We start from the raw sequence: 27,225 nt of genomic DNA, 5'->3' as shown, positions 1-27,225 counted from the left end.
GTTTTTACAAGGCAAGTAATGCTTCTGTACCTCTACGGAAAACATGACCATTTTCTTGCACAGCACTTTTCTCTGTGTTTGGGGGTCGCAGTTCTTCATTCTCTGTGTGTTTCTGGGTCTCCCCACTCTTTTGAGCCAATTTGCATTTCTGATCAAGTTGCTTCAGCTTGGCAGCACAGGCTGCCAGACGCTCCTCCCTGGCTCGCCGCTCCTCCTCCTCCCGTCGCTTCCTGGCCCGTTCAACAGCCTCAGAGATTTCAGAGTGCACAAACTTCTGTCTCAGTGGCACTTTTTCTTCTTTATCTTCTAGGGACTGCTGTCTGAGAGCACTTCCCTGTGAGGGCTTCTGCTGAAGGAAAAACATTTCTCAGTAAGCATGACTCAAATGCATCCTCTACCTTGAGCTCTGTATCTCATGATGAGAAAAATCCCCTCTCACCAGCTGTCACCTTTCTCTATCCTGATGCACACAAATCCCCTTTCGGTGAGGAGTTACTGCTATCTACTTCAGTATCTCCATTTTCTGTCTGAAAATCCCACTGCTTGGGACCAGCTTCAATTTTCTCTTGCTAGTGGCAGTGCAGTACACGTAAGCAAAGAATTGAGAAATTCATCAACATGCCATTCTCAGTATCTGGGAGATCTTTTAAGGACAGCGATGTCGCATCCACTAGCTCAGCAGAACGAGCCCACCCACATGAGCTCAAACTACCTGGTATTCAGATGTAGAGTTCCAGCCATTGATCTTCCTTGGAGGCTGCTGTGAATCCTGCGCTTTCCGGACTGACCGGGACGAACCAACTGAGTCACTCCAGTTTTTTCCTTCCTCCAAGGTGTGTTTGACATCTGCACTGTCTGCAGAGCTCATAGACAACTGCCGCTGCCTTCTGGGATCCCAGCTGTTCCTGTCATAAAAAAAAAACCACAAAGATTTGCTATTACATCTGCAACTTGCCTCAAAAAGCACTTGCAGACTTACTCATCAAGCAGCAATGACAACTGACTAACAGAAACAAAGGACCTAAACAAAACAAACACCAGTCCAAGCAATGGGCTTTTCCTCCTAAGGTGCTTTAGGAGTAACATCACTGCTGTGCAGGTTGATAAAGGTGAGACACATGGCACTTAGCTCTATGACCCATGAACACCCTTGAGGTCCATTCAAAGACAGGCATGTGGAGTCAACAAAATCACAGTTTAAGGCAGGGGGGGAAAAAAAGAAAAAAAAAAAATCAACCTTATGGATATGGATGCAGCCAGTTCTTACCACTTCTGCCGTCCATCTTTAAGAGATTCTTCTTCTTCCTCATCTTCACTAAACTTCAGTTTCTCAGAGTAATCCACTTCATCATGAATGCCTGAGAAGGCAGAATTGGAAAAGGGGCATGTCAGAGGAAAGAAATATTACTGCCTCAAAAAGCTCACGCCTTTTCTGGCACTGAAATAGATGCTATTTTGAAAACTAAATGTCCAGCACAGATACTGGAAATTATATGATTACCAAGAACTCACACTGCTAAACAGCAGGTTGGTCCCAAAAGAGAAGCAGCAAACAGCTTGGGGAAGAAGGCTGCAAGTAAAGAGACAGCCATCAAATTGGACTGCATTACAACATACTGCTATAACTGAAAAGATGGGACCAACTCTTCATTGCTCTTGTATCCTACTGCTGCTTGGTGTTTTCAGCTTTTAGGAGTCTTCAGATCCAGTTCCTATAGTACTGTGATGGAAGGATCAGAAGGATCCATTGTGTCATCATGTACACCAAGAGCACCTTCACAACTGCACTGACCATCCCTTCCTTCCCCTCATCCATTCCACAATAGTGAAACAGAACCACTAGAACTTTCTGGCAATTCCATAATGCAGGGAGGAGCAATTACTTTGCTTTACCTGCTAAGTCATTGCTTGAAGCTAAAGGACTGAGGTACTTTACCTGCCCATCCATCATCTGCATCATTATCTAGTTCATCCAGCCCCTTCAGGTTCTCTGCATTGATAATGGTGGGTCGAGGTGCTCTCTCTACTAGCTGCCGAAGTGGACGTGCTGGGCGAGACAGGCCAAGCCTGTTCTCTTTTCTACAGAGAGATGCAAAAATATTGGTTAGATGTAAAGGAACACGTAGTTGACTTTGTAACAGTGAATCAGTCATTTTCTACTAATCATACAGAAGCAATCTGAGTATCTCTCCCTGTTCAGCAAAACTTCTTTTCACTATCTACATGGTACGCACTTCCTAGGGCTGCAAACCTTCCAGACCACAATCACACACACCTACTTTACACATCTATCTGCTCCTGAGGCACACAGTGCTCAGTGTCCTGCAACATTTCAGGTGCTGCTGTAGTTAGAGCAAAGAACTGACTACTTGGGTAAAAATCAGGCGCTTTCTCTGGCTACCTACAACTTCACCCACACAAGCATAAGTCTTGTGTCACACATCAAACCAGCCTCTCAAAGTCATAGCAACCTTACCCATCCTGATCATTCATCTGGTATTGTCTAAAAGGGACACGGGGCTCAAGCCGAAGCTGAGGAACAGGGAAAGACCCTCGCTCCAATGGTGCAGGGGTTTCAGACGGTTGTTGTGGACACATCTGGAACAAGACAAAGCAGAAGAGCCTGTATTTTCACTGCCACAAGCAGGCTTACACAGATTAGATTAAACACAGGCACAGCAGTTGCAACTACGCAAAGTTAAAACAAATGTTTAATGTCTGGCTGGCTAACAGATACGTTACCTCTCCAGCTCTGGAAAAGCAGGAACTTTTCCTTGGGCTGAGCAATGCTACGGCAGTTTCATTTCTCCCTGGAGCACATAAGTGCTACACTATTCTAACTTGAAAGGGTAAACATACAATAGGGAAAACTAAAAATAGATGAAGGATCCTTGTGCAAGTTCCAGGAACCAACTGAGAGGAGAGTCTAGAGAAATGCTATCTTAGCTGACTTTCTCAACATGCATACGTATTATGAGAAGCAAAGGATATAACAGGGCTTTGTGAGAAGTGCAACTTACAAAAGCAGGTAGCATGTCATGGTATGTAGGTGGCTGATAGACATTTCCCATGAACTGCGAAGCCCCTTTGCGGACAGGCTGAGCTGGGCGGAGAGACGGCTCCTTAGGATCGCTGGCACTCACTGAGGAGGGGGCTCCGTCTCCAGTGCTGGAGGTCTTGCTGCCCAGCTCAGCAGGGGAGGCGGTCAGAGATGTGGCAGAGGTTATGTTCCTCCCACCGCCCTCCCTCCAACTTGTGACATCTGGAAAGGAGATAAAAATTATGTTAAGACTTGTGAATGTAATCATTTCACCAGAAACACAACACTGAAATACTCTGGTCAAGCCCCAGTTACACTTGAGAATGTAGAAAAACATCAGGGACCAAGGAAAATTTCCAGACATTATTTTTCCCAAGAGACCACGAGCATCAGCTGCTACTAGGTTAATTACTGCACCAGTGGTGTCTTTATTTGTCAATAAGGTTCAATTTCAACCAGAACTCCTCCACCCCATCTCCACAGTCTTCATTCCACAAAATTAAAGGCAATTAGATCAAACACAAACACTCAAAAGACAGGACTAAACCACTCACTCACTTCACCTGCAACTCTCCCTCACCCCGAGGGAAGATACCTGTTTTGCAGCATCACTATATTAAAAGTCCCAGAACAAACTCAACCCTCCCTATTCCCATACACAGCAGTTTCAGTGAAAAACTATGGTATATTACAATCTGTATTAGCAGACCGGAAGATACAACTCAAGCACCAAATACGATGAACTTCACATACAAATCCACAGTCTTTGCTAAGCAACACGACACAAGCTTACAACAAGACAAAAGCAGGGACAGAATATTTGACAGGACTGTGAAATGGCACCCCCTGCCCAAAACAAATCTATGGGATTCAGGTTCTGAGCTGGGATAAGGCAGAAACACATATCCACTTACTCTGGGGGCGGAGGCTTGGTCCTGGCCCATACGACAGATCTAAGGCACCCTTTTCTTTGCCAACCTTGTCCTGCTCGCCAGCTGCTTTCAGCGTCGGAAATTCCTCGGGAGAGAAGGATAACAGTCGGCTTGAGGCCCTTGAACCTGTCAGACAAATAAGTGTGGGACTCAGATCTTTTCACTATTCCAACTCCCTTACGAGATCACCCTGAAAACAAGTTTCCCAAGAATCAGTGCACCCAGCAAATTTAAATCCAAATCGCTATCATACCTGCATCTCAGATCACATCCAAAACACTTTCAGAAACTGTCACCAACACTACAACAGACAGCCTCACCTAATACTTCCACACTTCTGAGATTTTTATTTAAACTCTCATGTTCAAAGTCAGAGCAAACTTTCTCAGCTTTCAATTGTTTTTGTGAATTTTGCAGCACAAAATTCAGAATGAGGCAGGGATACAAATTCTGCAAGATGACTTATAAATGATATTCTCTTATCAAGTATTTGACATTTCTATTCAGACTTCTACTCAAATCTCACTCCACTGGGGAACTCTATTGTTAAGATAGAGCAATAGAATTGGTGAAAGACACAGCTAAGGACTAAGTGCCACATGCTATTTCCCAACTCTCCTCCTTGCTGCAGCATTTTTAAGATGCAGATCACTAGCCAGAGCAGGCCAGGTTCATCTTCTGTCATTGGAAGACTGTTTTGCTGAGTCACCAGCGACCCTAAAATGAAAGCTCTCTCTCTTAGGAAGATCTGGCAGTGACTGGAAAACAAAACACAGCAGTTCTCCTAAATTTGTTAACACTGACTAAAAAGAATTTGTCCGCATTTTTGCATTACTCTTTTTCCAGAACTGTTTCTTTGTGTTACTTGGCTAATCCTCCTTCACAATTATCTCATTAGAAGTATCAGCAATGACTATTGAAGACCTAATAAAAGAATCTAATCTTGACTCTTTAGAGCAAAGATAGGAGGACTGGCTTAAGTCATTTGCACTTTCTGGAATCTGCACACTGCACATCTCCCTCCTGAAGATTTCCAGAGAAGATACTGCCAACTGCTGAGTATAACATCAGCTGACACGTGTTAAGAGTTCATCTTTTCTACTGCCTTCTACTGAACTAGAATAACAATGAGAACATTAACAACATTTAACTGTCTTTCAGGACAAACTCCTCCATCCCAATCCCTAGGGGACATTAGTTTTTCCCTGTGGGTAGGGCTGCACAATATGACTGTTAATGGGCAGGCATTAACAATTTGCACTATAATCCTAGGCAGCATCACGCTGAGAAGTTTGGTGTCTGTTTTAGTACTGGTTTGCTTCTTTCGTGGTTTTGTTGTCTTTCCCTCCCTGAAAATACCCCTTAAATTGAAGGAATAGGCACAGAGCAGTTCATCCGTAATTTACTATATCACATTAGTTTAGGATATGCCCCTCTCAGAGAGAAAGACTTAACAGCGACAACACCTAGAAGAGCCAAAATCAAAACACCTCTCTGTCAATACTACTAGAAAAGTAATTGCTCACTTCCAGAAAAGAAGTGCATGAATGGGGTGGCCTGACAAATCCTTTCAGCCAGATTTCTGCTGCTTCTGTAATTCAATCACCTTCTACTTAAGCTGCTCTTTAGTCACATATGCAACTCTTTTCTTGGGCTGAGAACACTGATAAGACTTTGATAAGAACACTGATAAGACTGACCTACAAGTTTTTTAAAAAAATCTATACGTTGTTAGAAGATCAGATTTCAAGAGGACTACACAGGAAGGAGGTCTGCAGAGCAACAGTCTAAAAAATGTACCAATTAACCAAACAGCCTTTGCATTGTCCATCAACTGCAAGCAAGCACAAGTCTCTCATCTAACATTCCGCCTTTGAGAAACACCCTCTCACTAAGCAACCCATTTAATTTAGGATAAACTTGTTCCCTCCATTACTGCAATCTGTGGTTGTCTCAATTCTTTGGAAAAAAAAAAAAAAAGAACAAAAACCTGCAGTTTCATTCAGTGTCTCATGGCTTCCAGTCTATCCACATTAAACTCTAGAACTGAGCTGTTACTCTCACCAATTTTAATGGTAGTACTGGAAATTACCTTGTGTGTGGAAATAAATGCATCTGAAGTCAACTGCACTTCCCATTTGTGTTAACATTGTTCCAGGATCCTTTGTCAACAAAAGTGGTAAGCTGCAGTTACCAAGGGAGACATCAGCTGAGGTGTAAGCAAGTGCATCCTGCAGCAGCGCAATTCCATTTCCACCATAGACCCTTCACCCCAAGAAAAAGCATACAGCCTCCCTGAACATTAACCACTACAGGCTTAATCCAACCACCTCACTAAGCCAGATTTCCCATGCTACCAGCCATGGAAACACCATAATTTCCAGCCTCTGATGCGCTGTTTTCTCCTAATCCAACCCCCTTCCTCCTCCACTCTTTTTTCTGCTTCTTTTTAAACACTGCTCTGGGCTGAGGAAGATGGCACTGGCACTCTGGTTCAGAGCAACAAAAGGACATGCTCTGCTCAAGCTGTGTCTTGTGCTTGACAGACATGAATTGACGCAGTTGCATCATTCCAGCCAACAGACTATGCAGATTCAAAACAGGACTCATGTGGCCTCACTGCACTGTAACCAACACAGCTATGTGCCATTAGGCACCAGTCTAGACAGGGAGGGCAGAAAGATATGGAGCCCACCCCAACTCGTGCCTGAGAGAAGCACGTATCCAGCTTCCTTTCTGTTCATGATACTCACCACCTTCTAGTCCTGCTGGCTTTCCATTCAGCTGTGCCCATGACTTTGGTCCACCTGGCACTGAATTTGTACTCTGAAAATACAATGAAGTCAAAACAAAACCAAAACAAACAAACAAAATGCCCAAAGATTAGTTAATTACTCCTCACTTCCTGGGTAGTACCTGCTACAGTTCAGACCTCTGTATCACCCAGGTACCACTGGCTACCACAGGTCTCCCCAGATTCTTGCTGGGGCTTAAGTCAACTGCACCCCACTCCAGTGCGTTATGATGCTACACTGAAAATACTCTTCTGCCTTGCCTTCTAACTCTATACTCTTGTCACCTCCACTAACTATCTTCTCAAATCATTCTTCTTCCTTTCCTACCTCTAATCAAGCTTTCTCTTTGTTCTGTTGCATTTTCCCAAACTGGACGTCTTAATCTTCCAGATTTGCTCCATGCTATACCTCAGCTTGAAGGCTATCCTATTTCTCACGCATTAACTACTCTTTCCCTCTTCAAATTGTAACTTGTCCTAATTTTCCTGAACCTCTAGGGTTAGAACTGGAAGTATGAAATCCACAGCACAGGGGGACAGGCCCTTGCACTCTCTGAGGAAGCTTTCTTACTTGCCAGTAGTTTTTTCAGGTCCTGACACTGGCTACTTCTCCCACATGACCAGATCTCTTCTTATCAAGTCTCATCAGGCTGGGAGCAAGAGCTGGATCTGTTGTCACCAAGCGACACTTGAATTAGACCCAAAGAAAAATAGTTTACAAGTGCTAACCAGCCATCCCGCATTCCAGCCATTCTTTCTAGATTGAAGCTAGACCTTCCCCACACACTTGAAAGGTACAGAGGTAATGCTCACAAAATTATACTATAACTGCAGCACAGCATTCCTGAGGCACAGTAACTTGGAGTCAAGAGTCGATTGTAGAAGAACTGATTACATAACAGCTGTTCTGTAAGTTACAGTCTGTCAATTCTTACTTGCACATGGCAACAGACAATTAAAGGAAACCCTGAAGCTGACTGGGCACAGGGGAAACAATGACGGAGACCGCTTGTGCCTACCTCCTGAGCGATTGACTGTGTCGGCTTCTGTAAATTGGAGACAGATTTCTGCAAACCCTGCTGCAGCAGCGACTCCTGCAGCTGTGCAGCCGTCGCACTGGAACTGGGAAAGAACAGCAGAGGTGAGATCAAACTGAAAGGAGGGCAAGACAAACAAACAACTCTGGCAATAAAACAGCTGGTAAATATCATGCTGCTTTTGGTTTTGCACTGTCCTGAAAAACAGAGCTGATCTTTCCAAGCTCAACACAGCATAGCAGTGCAGAATTGCTGCTGCCACTTGCCTGACAAAACATAGCAAAAAGCAGTTCTACCTACCTCTTTTGGTCTGATTGATCCTGCTTGTTTGCCCATCCTGTACCGTCTTTGGGTACTATAACGATGTTGGGGTCGTTTCCTTTGTTCTCAGACTTCAAGCTAGGCAAGTTTGCAGGAGGTGGCATGCGCCGAGCAGCAGCAACTTTTCCAAGACTCTGTAAGCCATGTCTAGGAATAACTAGTGAGAAGAGAACACAAGAAGATCACACGTTGGCTATATCCTGCTAGCTCAGTAATCTCAACTGGTGTTCTAAAAGAACTGTACAATAATCAGAACCACTGCTGCTATTTATAAAACTGACAGTCAACAAAAAGTAAGCTCATTTCCTTCAAGATCACCACAAAGCAGCCATCTATTGTAGCAGACAGCTAATAGGCAGCATCCTACAATGGAGGGGAAGGAGGGACAAGTAATCATCCCTTAAAAAAAAAAAAAACACCCAATCTTTTAGCTAATGGTGCAGGTAAATGCTTCTTTTCCATTTCACAACAGAGGCGGGATTCTCACTTTCACAGCATGGGGAAAATAGTCAACCAAGCCCATCTCTTCAGATGGACTGAACACCTACCCCAGGAATCCTGAGGTCTATATTCTCCCAACTTTACTCATCAAATCACATTTACTAGGCTGATGCTTCATTTTTCTACTCAAACATCAAATCCAGAGCCTTTCCAGATAACCCATTCCTGTTTTATTTTCTAATCTACCATCCCCTTTTGATCGTGCCTCTACTGCAAAACTAATACAGGCTCTTTCTGGGGGATCTTCAGTCCTCAATTCTCATCTACACACAAGTTCTGACCACCTTACGGTACTGCAGTCAGCTTAACTGCTCTATTCTAGAACAGTCACAGACTCCCAGAGAATCTTTTGGTCAGGTCTGCAACCTGACCAATTCATAGCACGGACACCGGCTAAAAGAAAAGGCCCACAGTCTCCCAGGTGCTTTGCCAGAACTCCTCCATGACTCTAAAATAATAGCAGCTCAGTAGCAAAACCAATTGTTTTCCTTCAAGTCTAGATACCAACAGTTCATAACCCTGCTGCTTCCCATTAGGCATCCTATCCAACCCAAATAGCTCTGCAACAGCACAACAGCACTTAGAGGATCGCAGAAGATTTCTGAAGGTACTCCTTACCTGTAGTTCTGATAGCTTCTATTGACTTTCCTTTATACTTATCAAACAGGCTGAGAGTCGAGTACTTGCTTTTCCCATCCTTTCCCTTGGTTATTTGCCCCAAACGATCGGACATTGCGATGAAATGTCATCTAGTAAGGAAATTTCTCTGCGCCGCTCCCAATCTGCCTTTTAATGAAAGAGAACCAGGAAAATGCCATCAGATTACCTAGCCACAGTCAAGTAAAAAGCACAACATGCACGACTGTTAGAACTGCAGACAAATTCAGTGCACTGACACTAGGTTTCACTACCATCACCATCCCTCCTCCCAGCTGCAAAAAGCTTGTGGGATTTATGATTCATAAACTACATTAAAATAACTGCAGGAACACATTTCTCATGGCTTTTTTTTTTTTTTTTTCCTTCTGCCAACTCCAGCACTTCAAGAACAAAACTTCTTTAAGTATGAAAATACAGAAGAGTGCGGTCAACTTGGTCCTTGCTTAAAAGAATAAAACTTAACAATAAGCAGCTACACACAATGACTCCTCAGTAAGAAAAAAAATGTATGGTAACATTTCCAACACTGGAATTTATCACTGGGTTTCCCACTGAAGTTCTGGTAGCTGGGTTTCTTACATTTAGGACTACATTTACCAAAGGTAACAGAATTATTTCCTCAAATTCCTCTTCCCTATCTGCTGGCTATGAGAGCTGAGGAGTCCAAAAAACAGCTCAAATGGAACAGGTTCAACAACAAACCCTGAAAATATTTTATAAAAAAATATACTGTATTTTCTCTGTTGCTGGCACCTTCAAGAGCCACTTTTAGCTATAAATGTGCTTTTCACAATAGGCATGGCTTGCTCATTTTTCACTCTGATTTCTGCCTGCACAAGGTACTGTGATTCATACCCTTCACTCAAGCAGTCTCTGCTTTCTTTTTTGGGCTCTTGGAGCCTAGGACAAAGCTGAAACAGGGAATACAGATACTGCAGACAAACATTTATCTCAGATAAAAAACCTTGCTTACTTTCAATGGATGTTTCTTTCAGATATTTTATTTATAATTCCCTGTTCTCACTTTTCTACAAACCTAGAAGCTTAATCTAACCTCTTCACATGTCATTTAGATTTCCGGATTTCTTCCTGTAAAATCTTCATTTTAAGCCTAAAACTGCTGGCAGTTGTATTATACCATCTGCCAGGTTGTATCTTACAGTTGCAACTGTGTTTTGAAGTAACAAAACGCTGTATTACATATCAGACCTACCCACCCTTCACCCTTTCTGAAACTCATCCAGCTGAAAGCATGCTCCCAATGCAGCCAGAAATCATTCAGCATTCTGAAAGAAACCATCTCTGACCAGAGGCTACAACTTCTCCCACAGTAATGCCTATCAAACACCATTTCTGGGTAAGAGGATTAGTCCATGGCATTATAAACAAAATAAGCACCTTCCACAACCATGCTAGACAGTCAGTTTCAGAACGCACTGCAAACCTGCAGAGAGCCAAGCAAAGTCTACCTAGATTGCTGCCAGGGTGCAAAGTTTCAAACCAATAAACCTGGCACCTTGCAGTGAATGCCCTGCAGTGCAGGGATTTAAACCAGGAGCAAAGTGATTTGGTGTGTCAGGCAACAAGTAGAGAGATAGAGAAGCATTTTCTGTCAATCAGGAATAGCATCCACACGATGCTCAAAAACACCACCAGGTTCCTCCAGAAGCCCCTCACAGCCAGACTGCCACTGCAGTGGCATGCAGCATGAAGCCTGCAGAGGCAGCAGTGCTGACGAGCATCCCCAAATCACCTTCTCCTGCAGAGAAGCAAATGGATCTTTGGCTCCAGTCTGGTCCCATCTTTGCTTGGATAATTACCATATGCCAAAGAAAACACACCTCCCCATTTCCACCATACTTTATCAGTAGGATAAATATAAAAGAGAAAGGGAGAACGCTGTTTTGAGTAGACTTAGCGGAAAAGTAGATGCTGCATTGAACAACGCCCTGTTTGAACCAGCAGGGTTAAAGGCAGTGTGAATAGCAGTGGGCCATGCACCATCCCACAGCCACCTCACCTGCAGGTATGCACTGAGCCCCAAGGTGAGAGCTGGCCAGGACCCTACCAACCATCCTTCAGTCTCACAAATCCCAAGCAATAACATCCCTTTTGAGGTTTAGAAAACCTCAAACCAGATCAAATTCTTAGGCATTAGGAAAAAAAAAAAACATCAGCAATCACATCAGATTCAGGAATTAGCTAGTTAACAGAAAAGCCCCAAGTTCCTGAAAGTCAGCATGCAAACAGCATACGGGTAATGTTGCCAAAGAGAAACCCTGACAACCAGTTATGTAACTGGGTCTCAGCTGCCTCCTGATTACATCTGATATCATTAGAAGGATGCAGGAGGAATAAACAACCACTTCAGTGCAGAGGAGCTGGGGTCATGCTGGGAATGTGCTGGGAAAGAACCCCCTGTCAAACTCTCTGGGACAGCCAGAACTGTTGTCAGGATAAGTAAAATTCACAACTACTTTGAACTCCTTCAACGCTTTGAAGCTGAAAATGTGAAATGCAGCTCTGTTTGTGTGTTATGTAGCAGCATGAACTGCAAAGGGGAACACAAGTCCATGGGGAGGTGAGGAATTTCTGCATGCAAAAAGGTTACAGCAATGCTGGGCCCCATGGCAGCCACCCCACCAGCAGGACCCACCTTGGTCACACACAGAGCCTCCAAAGGCCATCATGACACTGCCCTATTTTCCTAACACACAGCCCGTCACGGAATCCAGGCAGAGACTGTCAAAGCCTTCCAGACTTGCACAGCAAAGCAGTTTCTGAGAAAAATCAAGTTAATTGAGCCCTAAACTGCCAGCTCGCATGATTATTAGGGGAGTTAGAACCAGAAAGCTGATGCTGACATGTGAAAACTGACAGCCTCTGCCCTGTGGTCAGGGTCTCCACGACCGACTGCTGACCCTAAAGAAAGCATTATTCTTTGTCATGAAGAACTAAAGATCTCCCACCTACACCTCTGCAAGGTGTCCCTTTGGGTTTATAGAGGTCTTTGGGGGAAGGTTTGCTATCAGCATTAGCACCCAGCTTATCTCTTTCCATTCTCAGGATTAGGAATATCCAGAAACAGCACCAGAGTGTGAAATACTGAGCTTCTCAGAGGAATCTGAGCACACTGCAGCGTGACCGGTTACATCAGAGGCCCCAGGGTACAAATAACATGCCAAAATTACTTTCTGGGCAGAGAGCTCCTCTACGTCCATGTCTTCACGTCCTCATCATGCTACCCTGGATCTGATCTGTGGGTACTGACTCTAACTCCATTTTAAAGGGATACATTTTTATCCAGACAGCTGTAAGTCCTGGAGCTGCAGCAGGGATCCACCATGCACAGGGAGGCTGTCCTGCAAAAAGAGCCCTGTGAGAAGCTGGAGCTCTTGGCACTGGTTAACAACTGGAAACCTCTGAGCTGAAAACACAGCCAAAGGGAAAGACCCCTGACAAACAGGATTGTCTACAAAGCTCTTTGTAAATTCCTGTAGGAAGGAGGCAGGGCTGTTAGAGTTTTATTCACAAGACTTCAATGGAGCTCGAATACCTGGAAACCAGCCAGCCTTAATTGAAAAGGGCAAACAGATTGATCAAAGGTAACACACACACACAAAAAGGAGGAACCACTTCAGCTCCTTGCACACTTCCAAGCACAATCTTTTGGGCAAAGACCTGCACTGCTGCAGATTCTTTGTGGTAGACTTCCACTCCTTGCTCTTTGAACAGCAGCAGTTACAAACACAAAACAAAGCAACGGGAGGGAGATTAACACTGAAAAGGCTTTTCTTCAGATCAGGAAGACTCTTGACCATAAATTTTATATGAATTGCTAAGAAATTCACAGGTTGAAAGAGCCGAATTGTACTTCTAGAAATAAGAAGCTGCTTAGAGTTGATGTTAAACTGAAGTCTTCTGTGGTTTCTAACATTACCTGTAACATGAAGCCTTCTCAAAAACATGGTATAGTTTTACAGATCAGTAGTGTTCACTTTTCCTTAAATACATAGTCTTTTTTTTTTTTTTTTTTTTTGCTACTAACCCTATAACTAAACGTTTATCTGTCAGCAGGGAGATACCACTGCTTCTGGAACACATCCCACCAAGAACCACCTATCCATGGAACAGTCATCACCTGCCTCAGTAATGAAAGATGCCACTGGCTGCCATTTGAAGAGCTTTGGTGAAACAGCACAACCAGCTGCTTCCAGGGCTTGATGCCAGATGCACTTTTGTCCTGTAGAAGCCCTCTTTGGGCCAGGCAGGGATGATCACCCTGGTGGGAAAGGGACCAGATGAGCAAGCAATTTCCAGGAGCAAGTGCTTAGTAACAGGGGGACCATAGGAAGAATATCAGCATCCAAATGTGAAGTCAGTAGGGTCTGCACAGAAGAGCTGTGCAGCAGACAGGCTGTACCAAAAGCCCAGGCCACAAGAAGCCTGTCTCTGTCAGTCTGTCGCACTGCCCAGGAGAAGCTGCTAAGATTTGTTTAAAAATCTGAAAAAATCTGCCAGATCAGAGGAACAAGCCAGCATTCTGCAGTGCACAGAAGAGATGGAAAACCCTTAACAAACAGGGCTCATGATTCACCAGGGGGGACCCTCCTTGCAATCCTTTTAATTCTAAACAACTCCAGCTGCTCTCTGCATTGTCTCCTGTGAATCGTCTCTCCCTGTAAAAAATGAGAGACCAGGATCCCATCTTCCATGATTTATTGCAGAGGTATGCTGCTAGCTGAGTAATGCTGTCACAGGCTGTCTGCCAACAGACCTGTCTGCTGGCCAGCCTGCCCATCACACCTGGAAGCCAAGCCTGAATTTGAGACATGCAGCAGGAGCACAGAGAGGCAGACTTCTGGACAGCCCAAGATTCACCCCAGGGTACGATGCCCTGTATGCAGATGGGAGTACAAAGGGCTCTATATATGCTCTATAAAATGACCTGACCTAATTTTCTTCAGTTGTCTTCACCAGGTTCACCTGCTGCCCCACTCATCAACATACCAACAGGTCAGCAATCACAGCTCCTGTTGCTGAAGCACTGAGCAGCCCCAGGGTTTGGCCTGTGAGCTACAGATGCCTCACCTCACTACTAAACAGCTTTCCCAGCATTGGACAGGCAAGGAGCAGGGAGAGAGAGCCAGGAAGCACAGACTTGTAACTTACAGTGAAACATAATGCATACTGGAGCTTGGAGAAGAGCTCAACCTTATTTACAAAAAAACATTAATTAGCCCTGGACAGACAATGCTGCACCCTGAAGAGGGCCTCTGAACTTCAGTAACTGCGAAAACAGACAACGACAAGAAATAATTCATCCTGAGCATGCAAAACTACAGCATGCATGACAAAAAAAAAGAAAAAAAAAACCAAAAACCATGAAGAAGGCTGGTTCACAGCCCACAAAAAGTGCTTCTGAGCTTCAATGAAACTCTCTCACCTTTCCTAGCAGCACCAAAACCAAGATATTTCTGCCCAACTGCCCCACCATGCAACACTGAAGGAACCAACCCCTAAGTGCCAGTTTGTCACAAAGGAATAACTAACTGTACCTCTAACCCTCGAAGCAGCACTGGAGGGCTTTCAGACCTTTCAAAACAAGAAACTGATCTTAAGTGGAGCAACCTGGAAGCAGTGACTACTAACAGCATCACACTCTGCCCTCTCATCCAGGCCATAAAGGTGTTAAAGGAGACTGGTCTCAACACAGACCTCAGCCCAGAGCTGAAGCACACCAACCAATTATCTCTGCCTTTCACTTAACCCTGTTCCGGTTCCTCTGAGAGCTGAACGTCCATGGAGAATACAAAGATGCAATATCCTGTTCCCTCAACAGGAAAGCAAGAAGGGCTGATCACAAACCAGCAATATTAATACAAGCAGAAATCCCAAGCATAATGCTCTGTTGGTAAAAACCTGTTCAGAAGCCTCCTGGCAGGATTGAGCTGAACTGTAAGGTAAGCTGAGCATTTAGGTATCTGAACAACAGACTGTGAGCAGCTAGTCCAGATCTCCTAGGGGGGTTCCAAAGCAAACATTATCAGCTCTATTTTACAGGTAACAAAGGCAGAGAAACAGCAGTTGCTCAAGTAACGCTGCTTGCAGTGACACAGGTCCCAGAGCTCAGGTGTCTGTCCCTGCCTCCCAGCACATCCTTGACCCTGCTCTGCATGCAAGAGCCACGCAAACCCGAGCTGCTAAGACCCTTAAAGAAAGCAGTTCTTGAATAAAATCATGAAGGAGCAAAGTGTCAAAAAAAAAGTCAAAACAGGAAGAAATATATTGCAGCAGCACCTGGAAGGTCGAGGATGGTGTTTCCTTCAGTGGAAGAGACCACCTTTGGGTACCAAAAGTGGAACCAATTCTGTCCAATGCCTTGGAGAAGCCTACGGGGTAGAGAAGTCATGCACGTAAGTTCTGAGGTCACTGCACGAAGTCCTTCTGACTGACAGCTCAAGTCACCAATCTGGCTCCAAGCTGGCAAAACACACTTCCACTGCTAACAACTAAATCCAACCACTCCATTTTAAGGCTGTAAATTCCCTGCCTTGCAGATGGAGTCCTCAAATTCCTACCACACAGGATTTCAGTTGTCACATTAAGAATACCCATATATCCAAGGCGAGATACAGCAAGAGGTGAAACGTGCTGCCTGCCCCCTCAGCTCACCCTGGAAGAGCCTGACATAACCAGGGCAAGGGACAGGCCAAAGGACTGCAATCCAGGCTGCTGCCAGGGAACAGATGCCTTCTAAAGAGCAACCACACACATGCTCTTCCAGTGAAATTGCAAAGAGCATTTCACAAATCCTTCATCTGGTCCCATGCTCAGGAACTTACTTCACCTCCATGCAACACAGGTTTTATAGCTAACAAGAGACTGGAGATGTCACAGATCCAGGAGGCGAAATCAGAGCAGAGCTGCCAGTCTTCAGGATTACAATGTTTTTTTCAGAAACTAAGAAAGCTCTTTCCACATAAATGCCAACAGTTATTGAGTAAGCAGTTCTGTTTTCTCTGTCTCAGGAAGGAAGGATCACACTGCAATGGGGAGGTGGGAGCTCACCTTGTGCCAGCACGCCTCGTTCCACCTGATCTAGGCTTTGGGAACACCTCACCACACTTTCAGACCAGCTGCTGATTTCACAGCCTCATCTCCTGCTCAGGTTTAGCACAGAAGGTGATCTTCGCAAAGACTAAAGACAAAATGCAATGCTATCAAACTGCAAGCAGTAAACACCAATCCCTCAGTGCACACATGGAGAGGCTCCCACAAGCCCCAGCTGAGCCAGTCTGTCCAGCCCCATTCCTTCCCTGACTGCTGACAGAGCTCCTCTGGCAGGCAGCTCTGCAGCCAGCCCAGCACCACCACCACACCGCAGGGCACAGAGCTGCCCTGGCAAAGGCTGAATAGATCTTTCTCTATCAGATTTCACCCACTTCCCACAGCCATCAAGACTGACACAGTGGGTTCAAATCATTAATGAGATTACAAGGAGTTCAGACAAGCCTGCAGTTCACTTACATTGCAGATACTGAGGCTTCCAAGAAAGTATTCCTTGAGGTTCTCTGGTTTTAACAATACCAGGGCAATGCAGCATTTCACAGCAAACCTTCTTACAGGACTCCTATTCATACGAGCTATTTGCACTACAAATGAATGCTGAGAATGCTAAAAAGAATCTGTTGGGAAAAGGACACAGGTACAAAGTGGGGAAAAAACTGCAACGATACGTGCAGTTTTACTCAGTACTCTGAAGTGCAGCATGGCTCAGGACTCTGAAGCAGGGAGAGGCTGTAATGCTCTTCTGGAGATCAACGCCACTCAGACCATGCACAGAACATCTGGACTATGCCAAGCTGGTCAGGAAGCAAAACCATCACATAGATGCTTTAATTTACAGAGAGATTTTCAGTGCATAACTAGCAAGGTGTCATCTCTCTTGTTTTCCAGACTGAAAAACGACACCGCAGAACTATGCAGCTCTGCTGAGTGGCAGAGCAAGAAACAGACCTTCCACCTCTGACTTTGTGGGGCTTGGAAACCACTCCCAAAATCACTCTGCTCCCCTCACGTGCACAGCCAGGTGCAGCACAAAGCCCTGGGCCAGGGGAACTCTGGAAGAGCAGGCCGGCGTGCTGGGAGAAGAACGCTGCCAACTCCATACACTGCTTTTACTACAGCAGGATCACAGCCATCACTAAAAGCAACGTTTTGTTCAGATGCGGAGCACTAAAGCTGTAGTAAGGCTTCAATCTCGTGAAACCACTCCTAAATGATTGGCCATAAAGTTTCAGTTGCTAGGTGGGAGCTTGATTCTTGGGTTATTTAAGAAAAAGATAAAACCACACTTTGTACTATTTCAACCATTAAGAAACATGTCTTGAGCATGCCCCTACTCCCCTGCCGGCTTTGCAGCCCACTCCTAACTCTGAACAAGAGCACTTGAGGCTTTTGTATGGGGCTCCCAGCCCACATACAGGTAGGAACAGCTGAAGAACCTACCCCACTGCAGAACACTTCCAAAAAAATATCACTATATTCCCACACAAAAAGTGCCTGTGGGAGGTGAAGTCCCAACACGAGCTCTTCAAACCTGTTTGCTCTTTGCAGCACCATTAACAGCAAATGTGGTGTCTAAAACAATTTAAACAGCAACCCAGTAAGGACTCTTCCACCAAATCCCTTCCAACAGGATGCCACCTCTATGAATACTGCAGTCTGCTCCCCTTTGTGCCGCTCACCTGAACTTCAAAGGCTACTGAGGATGCTCCCAGCAGCTAACCCAAGCCCCCTGCACATTTCAAATACTGCACTGCAATGAAGTAGTCCTCTTGGACATATCATAGAGTGCCATTACGCAAGTCCTCAGTTGCTTGCCCTTGTGTTTTTAAGCCTCCATACTTTAAGTCTGGCCCACCAGCCCTCCTCTTTCATTTCTGCCTGTTACAAATCCTGCCATTACTTCTTCCCTTGCAACCAAAGCAAGACTGCTTTCAGTAGTGCTCCATAAATTAACATCTATAGTCCCTTAAGATGGTTGGACTCAATGATCTTGGAATGTCTTTTCCAATCTAGATTCTGTAATTCTGAAAGATGCAACAGTAAGCTCTCACCCCTTCCAGCTACATGTAGGTGCTCAATACCAGGCACTGAACACGTACAGTGACCCCTTCAGAATGGGGCACACACCTCTTAACACCCCCAAACCTTCTCCTGTCCTCACAGATCCCACAATACATCAAGCCAAGCAGCTTAAATACAGACCAAATGCCACAGCTAGACAAGGAGTAATGCAGTGCTACCATGCCAGCCTCCAGCCCACCTGAGTTACAGCTCCAATGCTTCCAAAGGAATGTAACACACAGCACACAGGATTTACAGCTACACACTTCCCAGGTTTGTTCTCTGTTATCTTTGCAGAGGAAGCACGTACACACACGGAACATCCTGAATGCTAGCACAAGTTACTAACTAAAGCAATTTCAGCAAGGCTTAATACGATGAACAAAATCTTTTTCTTCAGCCCCATCTCTCTCCTGTGGAATAGAACATTCCTTTAAACAAACCGGGCAGTTTGAGCACCCATCTGTCTCCTTCATAAGGTGCTTTCCAGGCATATGCTATCAGGACTTTCGTAACAAAACCACTTAATTTCAACAGTTAGAAAGATATGTTCTGCTGAAGGAGAGAACTGTGTGTCCCCCAGATTTTACCTGTCTGCATTGCTTTCACCTCAGTGCCTGATGATACCCAACTGCATTTCTTCTGCTCCCAGTGACAAACTAGTGATAAGGAGCTGTGAAATTATCGACCTATTAGGAGAATGAGTCAGTGCCACATGAAAAACAAAACCCACTTACAAGGTATGAATAGCAAGAAGAGCAAGAGTGATACTGAGACATCACAATCATTGCCAGCTTGCAGAACACACAGTGAAGAAAAGGGATGACCACAATTGAAGTCTTTGCAATAAACCTTCCCCCTAAATACTGTCCTATGTTTATAGCAAGTTTTCCCTGTTCATATTGCTTCTATTCCTGTAAGAAAGCATGGAATTGCAAGTGGAAACCCCACTAGAGCCAGATCTCTTTGTGCAAAGTAACATCATAAAATAAAAATCTACACTGTTATTTCCAGTGGAGCAGCACTTAGAAGTCAGCCCAGCTTGCCTTCAAATACTTCCAATTACTCAGGTGAGTATAATGAAGGCCTTGAGCAACTCACGCTTTTGAATCTTAAGCAGGTGGGGATTCTGTAATGGATAATCTAAAAGGCTCTGTTGTATGGCTCTAGCAGACTGGAGGCACTAGAAGACATGCCAAAACCACCGTCCTGATTTTCACCAGCAGCACCCCGTACTGGACAGCCTGCAGGACACTGCACAGGAGCTGGGAGCTGTGCAAAGAGCTCTCTGCGCCGAGGACTTGCCTTTATACCATCGCAGGTAGCAGGGCACGCTGCGTCAGGCCCCAACAAAACACAACGCCATTCCTCCTTTCAAGAGGAGGCTGTTGGAGTAAATGAGCCTTTGAAGTTAGGCACTACAGAAAGCTTTAATAGAGGGTTTTATTAAAATGTCACTGTAGAAGTTAAAACCTTTTATTAAGAATCTTTAGAAACATTACTCATATTTATTAAAACCAAGACATTTTTAAATCCTGCCTCTACTTTTCCAGCATTTGTATGGGCTGCTTACTTACTGTTCCCAAGCTCTCATACACATACAAAAATAGAAAAAAAAAGCCAATAGTTTATCAAAACACACACTGTGTGACCAAAGAAAAATGTCTGAATTAAAAAAAAAAAAGTGGGCTCCTCCCCTGAAAAAAAATAGTTCTTATAAACTAAAAATAAATAAAAATTCCATGCAAAGTATGTGGTGAGCACCATATAATGCCAGCTTTGGAAACCTGTATAAATGCCTATGCTTACTATTTTCCTACTCTTAAGAGGAAAGACATCCAACTCCTGCAGACAGATTTTCTTATCAGTGAACACTGGAAACATCCTAAGACCTGTGACGTGTTGTCTACCAAAGACATGCAGAAAACCAAACCAGTGAAAGTGCCTATGAATAAGAAAGGAACCAAGTTATATTCCACGTGTGTATCCAATTAAGTACAAAACCAACATAAAGCTATCAGCAGATGTATTTGGACTGAGGAATGTAATCGATTTGGAGAACCAAGTAATTAAGAACACCAATCTCAAGCAGCATTTGTGATTTTGTCAGTATGGTTTTTAATCTGAACTTTTTTAACTATAAAAAGAAAGCACCAAGCCGTTTCCAAGAGGTCATATGGGAGAGGTCTTGTTTATCGTGCCCCCAAAATAGATTCTGCTAGCTAGGAAGAACCACTTTGACCACAGCCCCGAAAGAAGCAGCATCACCCATGGACCCACAAGGATCTGAAGGGTCCTGGGTGAACTCCTGATCAAACACACGTACAGCATTTCAATTAAGGTGAAAAACACGGACAGGCATTTCAACAAGGCGATGGCTAAGACAAGCCAAAACGTTCCATATAAACCTCGATTCAGTCCCGAACCGGGCGGGATGGCCTCCCTCTGGGCCGACTTCAGTTGATGATGCAGACACTGCAACCTGCTTGCACTCCCTGCCTATTCCTAGGAACAGAATTTCTGAGGTCCTGAGCATTTCTTTATCACCTTATCACCCCAAACACCAATGACAACGACACAAGCGTTCGATAAGCTCACCCCGACCATCCAAACCCTTCTGACGTTCAGAGGACAAAAACAACAACAAAAAAAAAACCGCGGTACAAATCAAAGCAACTTCCCTAAGGAAACCCAGAACTCCCCACTCCCCCAAACCCGGTCAGGTTTGATTCCACAGACGAAGGTGCTGTTGATATTCACACAAAACGAGAAAATTGCTCTCGCTCACAGCCAGGGCTGCCGAACAAACCCCGCACGGCGCTGCACGCCCCCAGGGCCGACCTCAGAGCCACCCCACAGCCTGCAGCAGCCACGCTCCTAAGAACCCAGCGACGACCGACCCCTTCCTTCCAGCAGCCACAGCACCTTTACAAACCCACCCACAACTCCCCGAGCAGCAGCACCAACTCTCCCCTCGGTGAACCCCCAATTCCTCCCTCTCACCAGGCGGCATTTCAGCTCTCCCAGTAACCCTTCAGCACCACAACAAAACAACCCAGAGCCTTCTGGACGCCCCCCCCCCCATCCATCCCGGCCTCCCCCTCCTTGTTTTGTCGAGACGCGCACAGCAGCGCCACAAGAAGATCTTTGTGTCACCGCTCCAGACGGCGGCCAGGCAAACAAGCCGCGATCCTCACGGCCGCCCGCGGCCTACGCAGCCCAGGCGGGCAGCGCAGCTCCAGGCCTGACGGCGGGGCGGCTCGGGGACAATGAGGCGGCCCGGGGAGGGGAGCGGGCGCCAGGCTCGGGGTGCCGCAGGGCCCAGGCTCCATTTTAGGGCCGCCTCGTCCCACCTTCCCTCACCTCCCCTCCCTCCTCCTCCTCCTCCTCCTCCTCCTCCTCCTCCTCATCCTCCTTCTCTCCTCCACCCCCCCCCCGGTCCCACTCACCGCCCCGAACACCCGCGGCAGCCGCCGGCCCCCGATACCCACCTGCGGGGGTGGCTGGGAGCCGGGAGCGCCTGAGGAGCCGGGTGCCGAGCGGCGATGGGCGCGGGGCGCGGCGGATGGCGGCGGATTGCGCGGCGGGATGCGGGGCGATACGGGTTCTCGCTGCCGCTCCCTCCTCCTCCCCCGGCCCGGCCTGTCAATCCCGCGCGGGAGGAAACCGCGCCGCCGCCGCCGCCGCCCTCACAGCGCCGCCTGCAGGGCTCCGCCGAGCGGCGGCTGAGCGCCGAGCCAAGATGGCGGAGGAGGAGGAGAGAAAGGGGCCGAGCTGCTGCTCCGCGCAGCCGTGGGGGAGCTGGGCCCCCAAAGCCGGCGGGGCGGGTCGCACAGGGGGCCGTCACGAGAGCGGGGGACGGCGGGGTCACCCAGCAGGTGGCACGCAGCTCCACAGCGCTTTTACCCAGTCAGCCCTGAGCTCGGGCTGCCCGTGCTGCAGACGTGCCTCCAAGGGGACCACATTTCACAGAACCGCCGGATCACCAAGGTTGGAAAAGACATCCAAGAGCACCCAGTCCAACCGCCCACCTGTCAGCAGTAGTTCTCACTAAACCACGTCCCTCAGCACGACATCCAGGCGTTCCTTGAACATCTCCAGGGTCGGTGACTCCACCACCTCCCTGTGCAGCCCATCCCAGCGCTCTTTCAGACAATTAGTATTTCCTGACATCCAGCCTAAATCTCCCCTGGCGCAGCTTGAAGCCATTCCCTCTGGTCCTATCACCAGTTACACGAGAGAAGAGGCCGACCCCCAGCTCACTACAACCTCCCTTCAGTAGTTACAGAGAGCAATAATGTCTCCCCTGAGCCTCCTCTTCTCCACACTGAACAATCCCAGCTCCTTCAGCCGCTCCTCATCAGGTCTGTGCTCCAGACCCCTCACCAGCTTTGTTGCCCTTCTTTGAACCCGCTCCAGGGCCTCAATGTCTTTCTTGCAGTCAGGGGCCCAAAACTGGACACAGTACTGGAGGTGCAGCCTCACCAGAGCTGAGTACAGGGGGAAGTAGTATCAGTAGTATCAGTAGTTATATCAGCAGTAGTGTGGCCAGCGGGGCTGGGAGCGAATTGTCCCTCTGCACTGGTGGGGCTGCACCTCAGTGCTGTGTTCAGTTCTGGGCCCCTAGAAAGTCACTGAGGTTCCAGAGCGTGTCCAGAGATGGGCATGGAGCTGTGCGGGTCTGAGCACAGCGCTGCGGGAGCGGCCGAGGGCGCTGGGATGGTTCAGAGCGGAGAAGAGGTTGTGGGGAGACATCATCGCTCCCTGCACCCTGAAGGGAGGTTGTGGGGAGGTGGGTCAGCCTCTGCTCCTGGGGAACAGCGATAGGATGAGAGGTGATGGCCTCATATTGCTCCAGAAGAGGGGTATTGGGGAACATTTCTTCTCCAAAAGAGCAGTGATGCACTGGCACAGGCTGCCCAGAGGGCTGTGGGGACACCGTCCCTGGAGGTGCCTCCTTGGTGAGGAAGCCCCAGTTAGGACAGCAGGGTGATGGCCATTGGGATTTCTGTTCCATCAGAGCCTTTTCTGTCTGCAGACATTAGGGAAGTTGGCCCCTTGGGAAGATTTCACTCCAGAGGTACTGATTTCTTCTCTCAGTTGATAATGGAAACAAACTCAGTAGAGCAAGACAGGCACTCTTGCTCTGGAAGAGAACTCTACCCAGCCTCTAAAATACTAAAATACTAGCAGCCTCATGAGGCCAACAGTCCCTCCTCAGCCTTGAGCGGAACTTTAGGTCAACACAGTGTGAGCAGCATCCCTGGCAGGAGCTTTGCACTGAAAATGCTGTAGAAATTGCTGTGAAGTACAGTTCTCCATCCAGGGCATCTTAAATCTTGGGAGTTCTCACCTCACATGTAAGGACAAACCATTTCCCCCTTTATTTTTCCATCCCTGTCCTCTAACAGTCTCAGACTCATAGAATCACTAAGGCTGGAAATGGTCTCTCTGTTCTCCCATTCCAACCCCAATTCATCCCCCACTGACACATCCCTCAGTGCCACATCTCCACAGTTCCTGAACACCTCCAGGGATGGTGACTCCACCACTTCCCTGGGCAGCTGTACCAATGCCTGACTGCTCTTTCTGAGAAGAATTTTTCCCTAATATCCAACCTGAACCTCCCCTAGTTATATTCATTTCTCCCTATTGCATGTTATGATGCACCAGCCATGGATTTACAGGAAATATCCGTCCATTTTTGAAAATGACAAGCAAGCCCTTCCAGGGTGTTTTTGGTTGGAGAAAACTCACTATAAATCCTTAAAATCTAGCCTTATGTAACACTTTCTGGATCTCTGCATAGATTGTGATACATTCCCCTGCTTTGCCTCAAAGGTGGCACTAAAGTTTCAAAATTCTGCTCAGTTTGAACCATCTTGGTGATGTCACTGTGGTGACAACCAAGCCTGCAAAAATCATGAAGGAACACTGGATCACTCCTGTAAATACGTGTTATACACACATGTGTGTGTGGATATGTATATATATATGGAATAAACACCTAGGCTCATGCCCGGATGAAGTGACCTCTTGCAAGCTCACCCTTTGACTTACCTGTGATCCAGTGTGCTGCTCGTGAGAGATGCCTGATCTCAGACACACTGTGAGTGATACAGAGGGAAGAAATGCAGGCACCATTTTCTGGACCATATGTGTTGTTCCTACGGTTCATCTGCACAGCTACTGAAGTTGCCAGGCACTGAGCTACCCAGAGATGCACAAAACCCATTGCCTGGCTGTTGGATCCCCTCTCTCTGTCAAAATATCACACTGCTTCTTCCCCTTTGGCATCTCTTCTCACCTTCCCCATCACATTTTATCTCTCTGGGCTTAGCAATGCCCTCTACTTCTCTCCTAACAGACAGAGGAGCCCACCTTCCTTCCTGGCACTGCTGACCTCCCACCACACAGTACTGATAAGCCATAACAGCAAACACCCAACAGCATTATTAGTGTTGCCTTTCAGGAGCTGGGCACTGTGGGATCCCCTCGCTTTCAGTGACTCATGCAGCCACCTACAACCCAAGCCACTGGCAGGTGACTCACAAACTTGTCCAGGTCAGCGCAATGCACACCTGCTGCTGTAATAAGCAGTTCTCCCAAGGTCTCTGGTGTATCTCCAAGGCAACGATCCAAGGCCAAGGGAATTGATGTGCCAATTAAAGAAAACGCTAATGCAACCTGTTGTGGAGATCAAAAGGACGCAGTAAACAAATGAAAGACAATTCCACATTCATTATCATGTGTGTACACTGCAGATCCTGCGAAGTGAGGCTTCTCCAGCTCTGTCCAGCAGCATGCTGAGGCAACTCCATGGAGTTTTGCTCAGTCTCGTGGCTCAGGACTGCACTGGGACTAGGCTTCTTTGTACAGTCTAAACAGTGAAAAGCCACCACCTGTTCCCATCACAGAAAAGAGCGTCTCCAACACAGCCTGGTTTGTGGGGATGCCAAAAAACCTTGTCATGAAGTGACAAATTCCTGTGCCATTCTAGAAATGTCCTGCAGCACTTTTCACTTGCCTGTGTATAAATCAGAACTGGTTTCACTGGTGGGATTAGACCCACAACAGATGGCAGTGAGTAGGATGGGGTTGGTGAGAGGAGATCTAGACAGAAATTGATGAACAGGTTTTGCCAGGTTGAAGCTCAGTGCACAGCTCTGTGCAGGATCCATTCTGCTGCCCACTCTGATTTTTAACCTCTTCCAGAGTGCTGAGCGAATTTCCCCTGGATGTGAGAGTCAAACTCAACCTCCTGCTTCCTCTTCCCAGGATTAATTACAAGTGAATGCAGGAACCCTGCTGTGTGCTTTGTTCTTCCACTAATTAAGAATCCTGTCAAATAGAAAATAACCACTGCAGAGGGCTTACAACCCTGGTATAGGATTTGTATCTACAGAAATGACTTGCACTCTAAGGCTTCCTAGAATTAATTGAATTACTATTATATTCTGCTTTTTCTTCAAACATTTGCTCTACATCTATAAATCCTCAGCCATGTCTTGCATCACTCAGGCTGGTTTACAGCAGAGCAGACCAAAGGCTAAATGCTCTTATGCCATTCTGCTATCACTTTGCTCAGCTGTAAATGGCAGCCTGCAGCACAAAACAGGCCCTTACTCTCCTTACAGTCATTCACAAAACATCACAGTTCTTTTGGAAAAAGCAAAACAGTCCTGCTCTGCACGCCATCCAGAGGCCGTTTAGAGCACACACAGCAAGCATTTGCCTCATGGGACCAGATCGTGGTCCTTCTCATTTTTCATCCACCTCAGACAGCAGCCAACGTCAGCTGCTGCAGAAGAAACAAGGTGGGCAGTTGTGGAGTGCCCTATCCACAGAAGAATATGCTTTATAATCTCATATAAGATAGGGGCTGCTTTATGCCTTGAAGCATGAAAATCCATTTCAAATTCAGTTGTCTAAATCAAGCCATGCCTCATCCCTACACTGACTTCAACAGCTCGTCTGAGACTGCTACAGGGAAATCCAGGCCTACAACTAAGTGAGCAGGGCTTAGGATCCAAACTCTGTCAGGAAGAACATGAGTAGAGTTAAACTGTCAAATAGATGAGGCAGGAGAGAAGACACGAGTGGCTCAGGCAGGACCCTGCAATCCCACTTAGGATGCTGCGTCAAACAAAATAAGGGTGTCTTCAGTTGCAGTTATAAAAGATTTATTTTTCCCCTTTTATTTAAGACTTAATATCAATGGAGATGGTTTCTTTAAACTGTTTTTAAGAAGAAAAAAAAAAAGTGTTCAAATGAGATAGGAAGCTGGAACCTCTCACCTCTCCAAGCTCACAGTATGAACAGCAGGGAATGGGAGAAGAGTAAGAAAACAGAGGAATTTTGGTTATTCCTCCAAACTGGGTTAAATATGTTCAGGGAAAGCAATGATTGCAACACAGGGCTCATTAACACCAACTTGTGGGAGGGACTCTGTACAGCTAATTAGGTACCTGGGGTCTTGCAACACAATTCCAGTAGCACTGCTTTAAGAGCTGGTTTGTAGAGTACATTCTTTTTTTTCCCCTCCACAACATCAGTTGAGTTCATCCAATTCCTATTCTCATTCCATTCTCACTGCCAGGGCAGGATGGACCCACTGACTCCAGTCCCAGTGAGGCTGGGGATCTCAGCCCATCTGATTTGCTGGTTTATTTCCTACTTCTCCCATATAGGAGCAGATCCAAGCAGCTGTTGCTCCTCCTAGCTGCTGGATCCAATAAGGCTGTTCCTTTTCTTTATTCCTTTGTGGCCCCTGGGAATGGCAGGTTCTGTATACAAACAAGATGCCAT

At 46.3% G+C, this 27,225-nt stretch overlaps 1 protein-coding gene across 11 annotated transcripts in view; it reads right to left on the bottom strand.

Moving 5' to 3' along the window:
* The window catches only part of PRRC2B (proline rich coiled-coil 2B), a 48,139-nt gene extending 26,012 nt beyond the window's left edge, over positions 1-22,127 (bottom strand). For 2 of the 11 annotated variants that reach the window (XR_004168092.2, XR_004168093.2), the window contains exons 1-12: positions 21,909-22,127; positions 9,244-9,411; positions 8,104-8,281; positions 7,786-7,888; positions 6,726-6,798; positions 3,955-4,098; positions 3,021-3,262; positions 2,477-2,598; positions 1,937-2,079; positions 1,268-1,358; positions 713-905; positions 31-349 (exon numbers count right to left, since the gene is read on the bottom strand). Coding sequence is in view for 9 of the 11 variants with exons in the window: in XM_031601742.2 (XP_031457602.1) it covers positions 31-349; positions 713-905; positions 1,268-1,358; positions 1,937-2,079; positions 2,477-2,598; positions 3,021-3,262; positions 3,955-4,098; positions 6,726-6,798; positions 7,786-7,888; positions 8,104-8,281; positions 9,244-9,358 (1,723 nt within the window). In the remaining 2 variants the exon portion in view is untranslated. Of the gene's footprint in view, positions 1-30; positions 350-712; positions 906-1,267; positions 1,359-1,936; positions 2,080-2,476; positions 2,599-3,020; positions 3,263-3,954; positions 4,099-6,725; positions 6,799-7,785; positions 7,889-8,103; positions 8,282-9,243; positions 9,412-21,543; positions 21,783-21,908 lie in introns of those variants that run through there. The other 9 variants (XM_031601742.2, XM_031601747.2, XM_031601745.2 and 6 more) reach the window with 6 other exon arrangements.
* Positions 22,128-27,225: the final 5,098 nt, after the last annotated feature.

Source organism: Phasianus colchicus, chromosome 19 (genome assembly GCF_987193195.1).
Source record: "Phasianus colchicus chromosome 19, bPhaCol1.hap1.1, whole genome shotgun sequence".
NCBI classification, from domain to species: Eukaryota; Metazoa; Chordata; class Aves; order Galliformes; family Phasianidae; genus Phasianus; species Phasianus colchicus.
The sequence above is the reverse complement of the archived record's forward strand: the minus strand, read 5'-3'. Positions and strand labels throughout refer to the sequence as shown.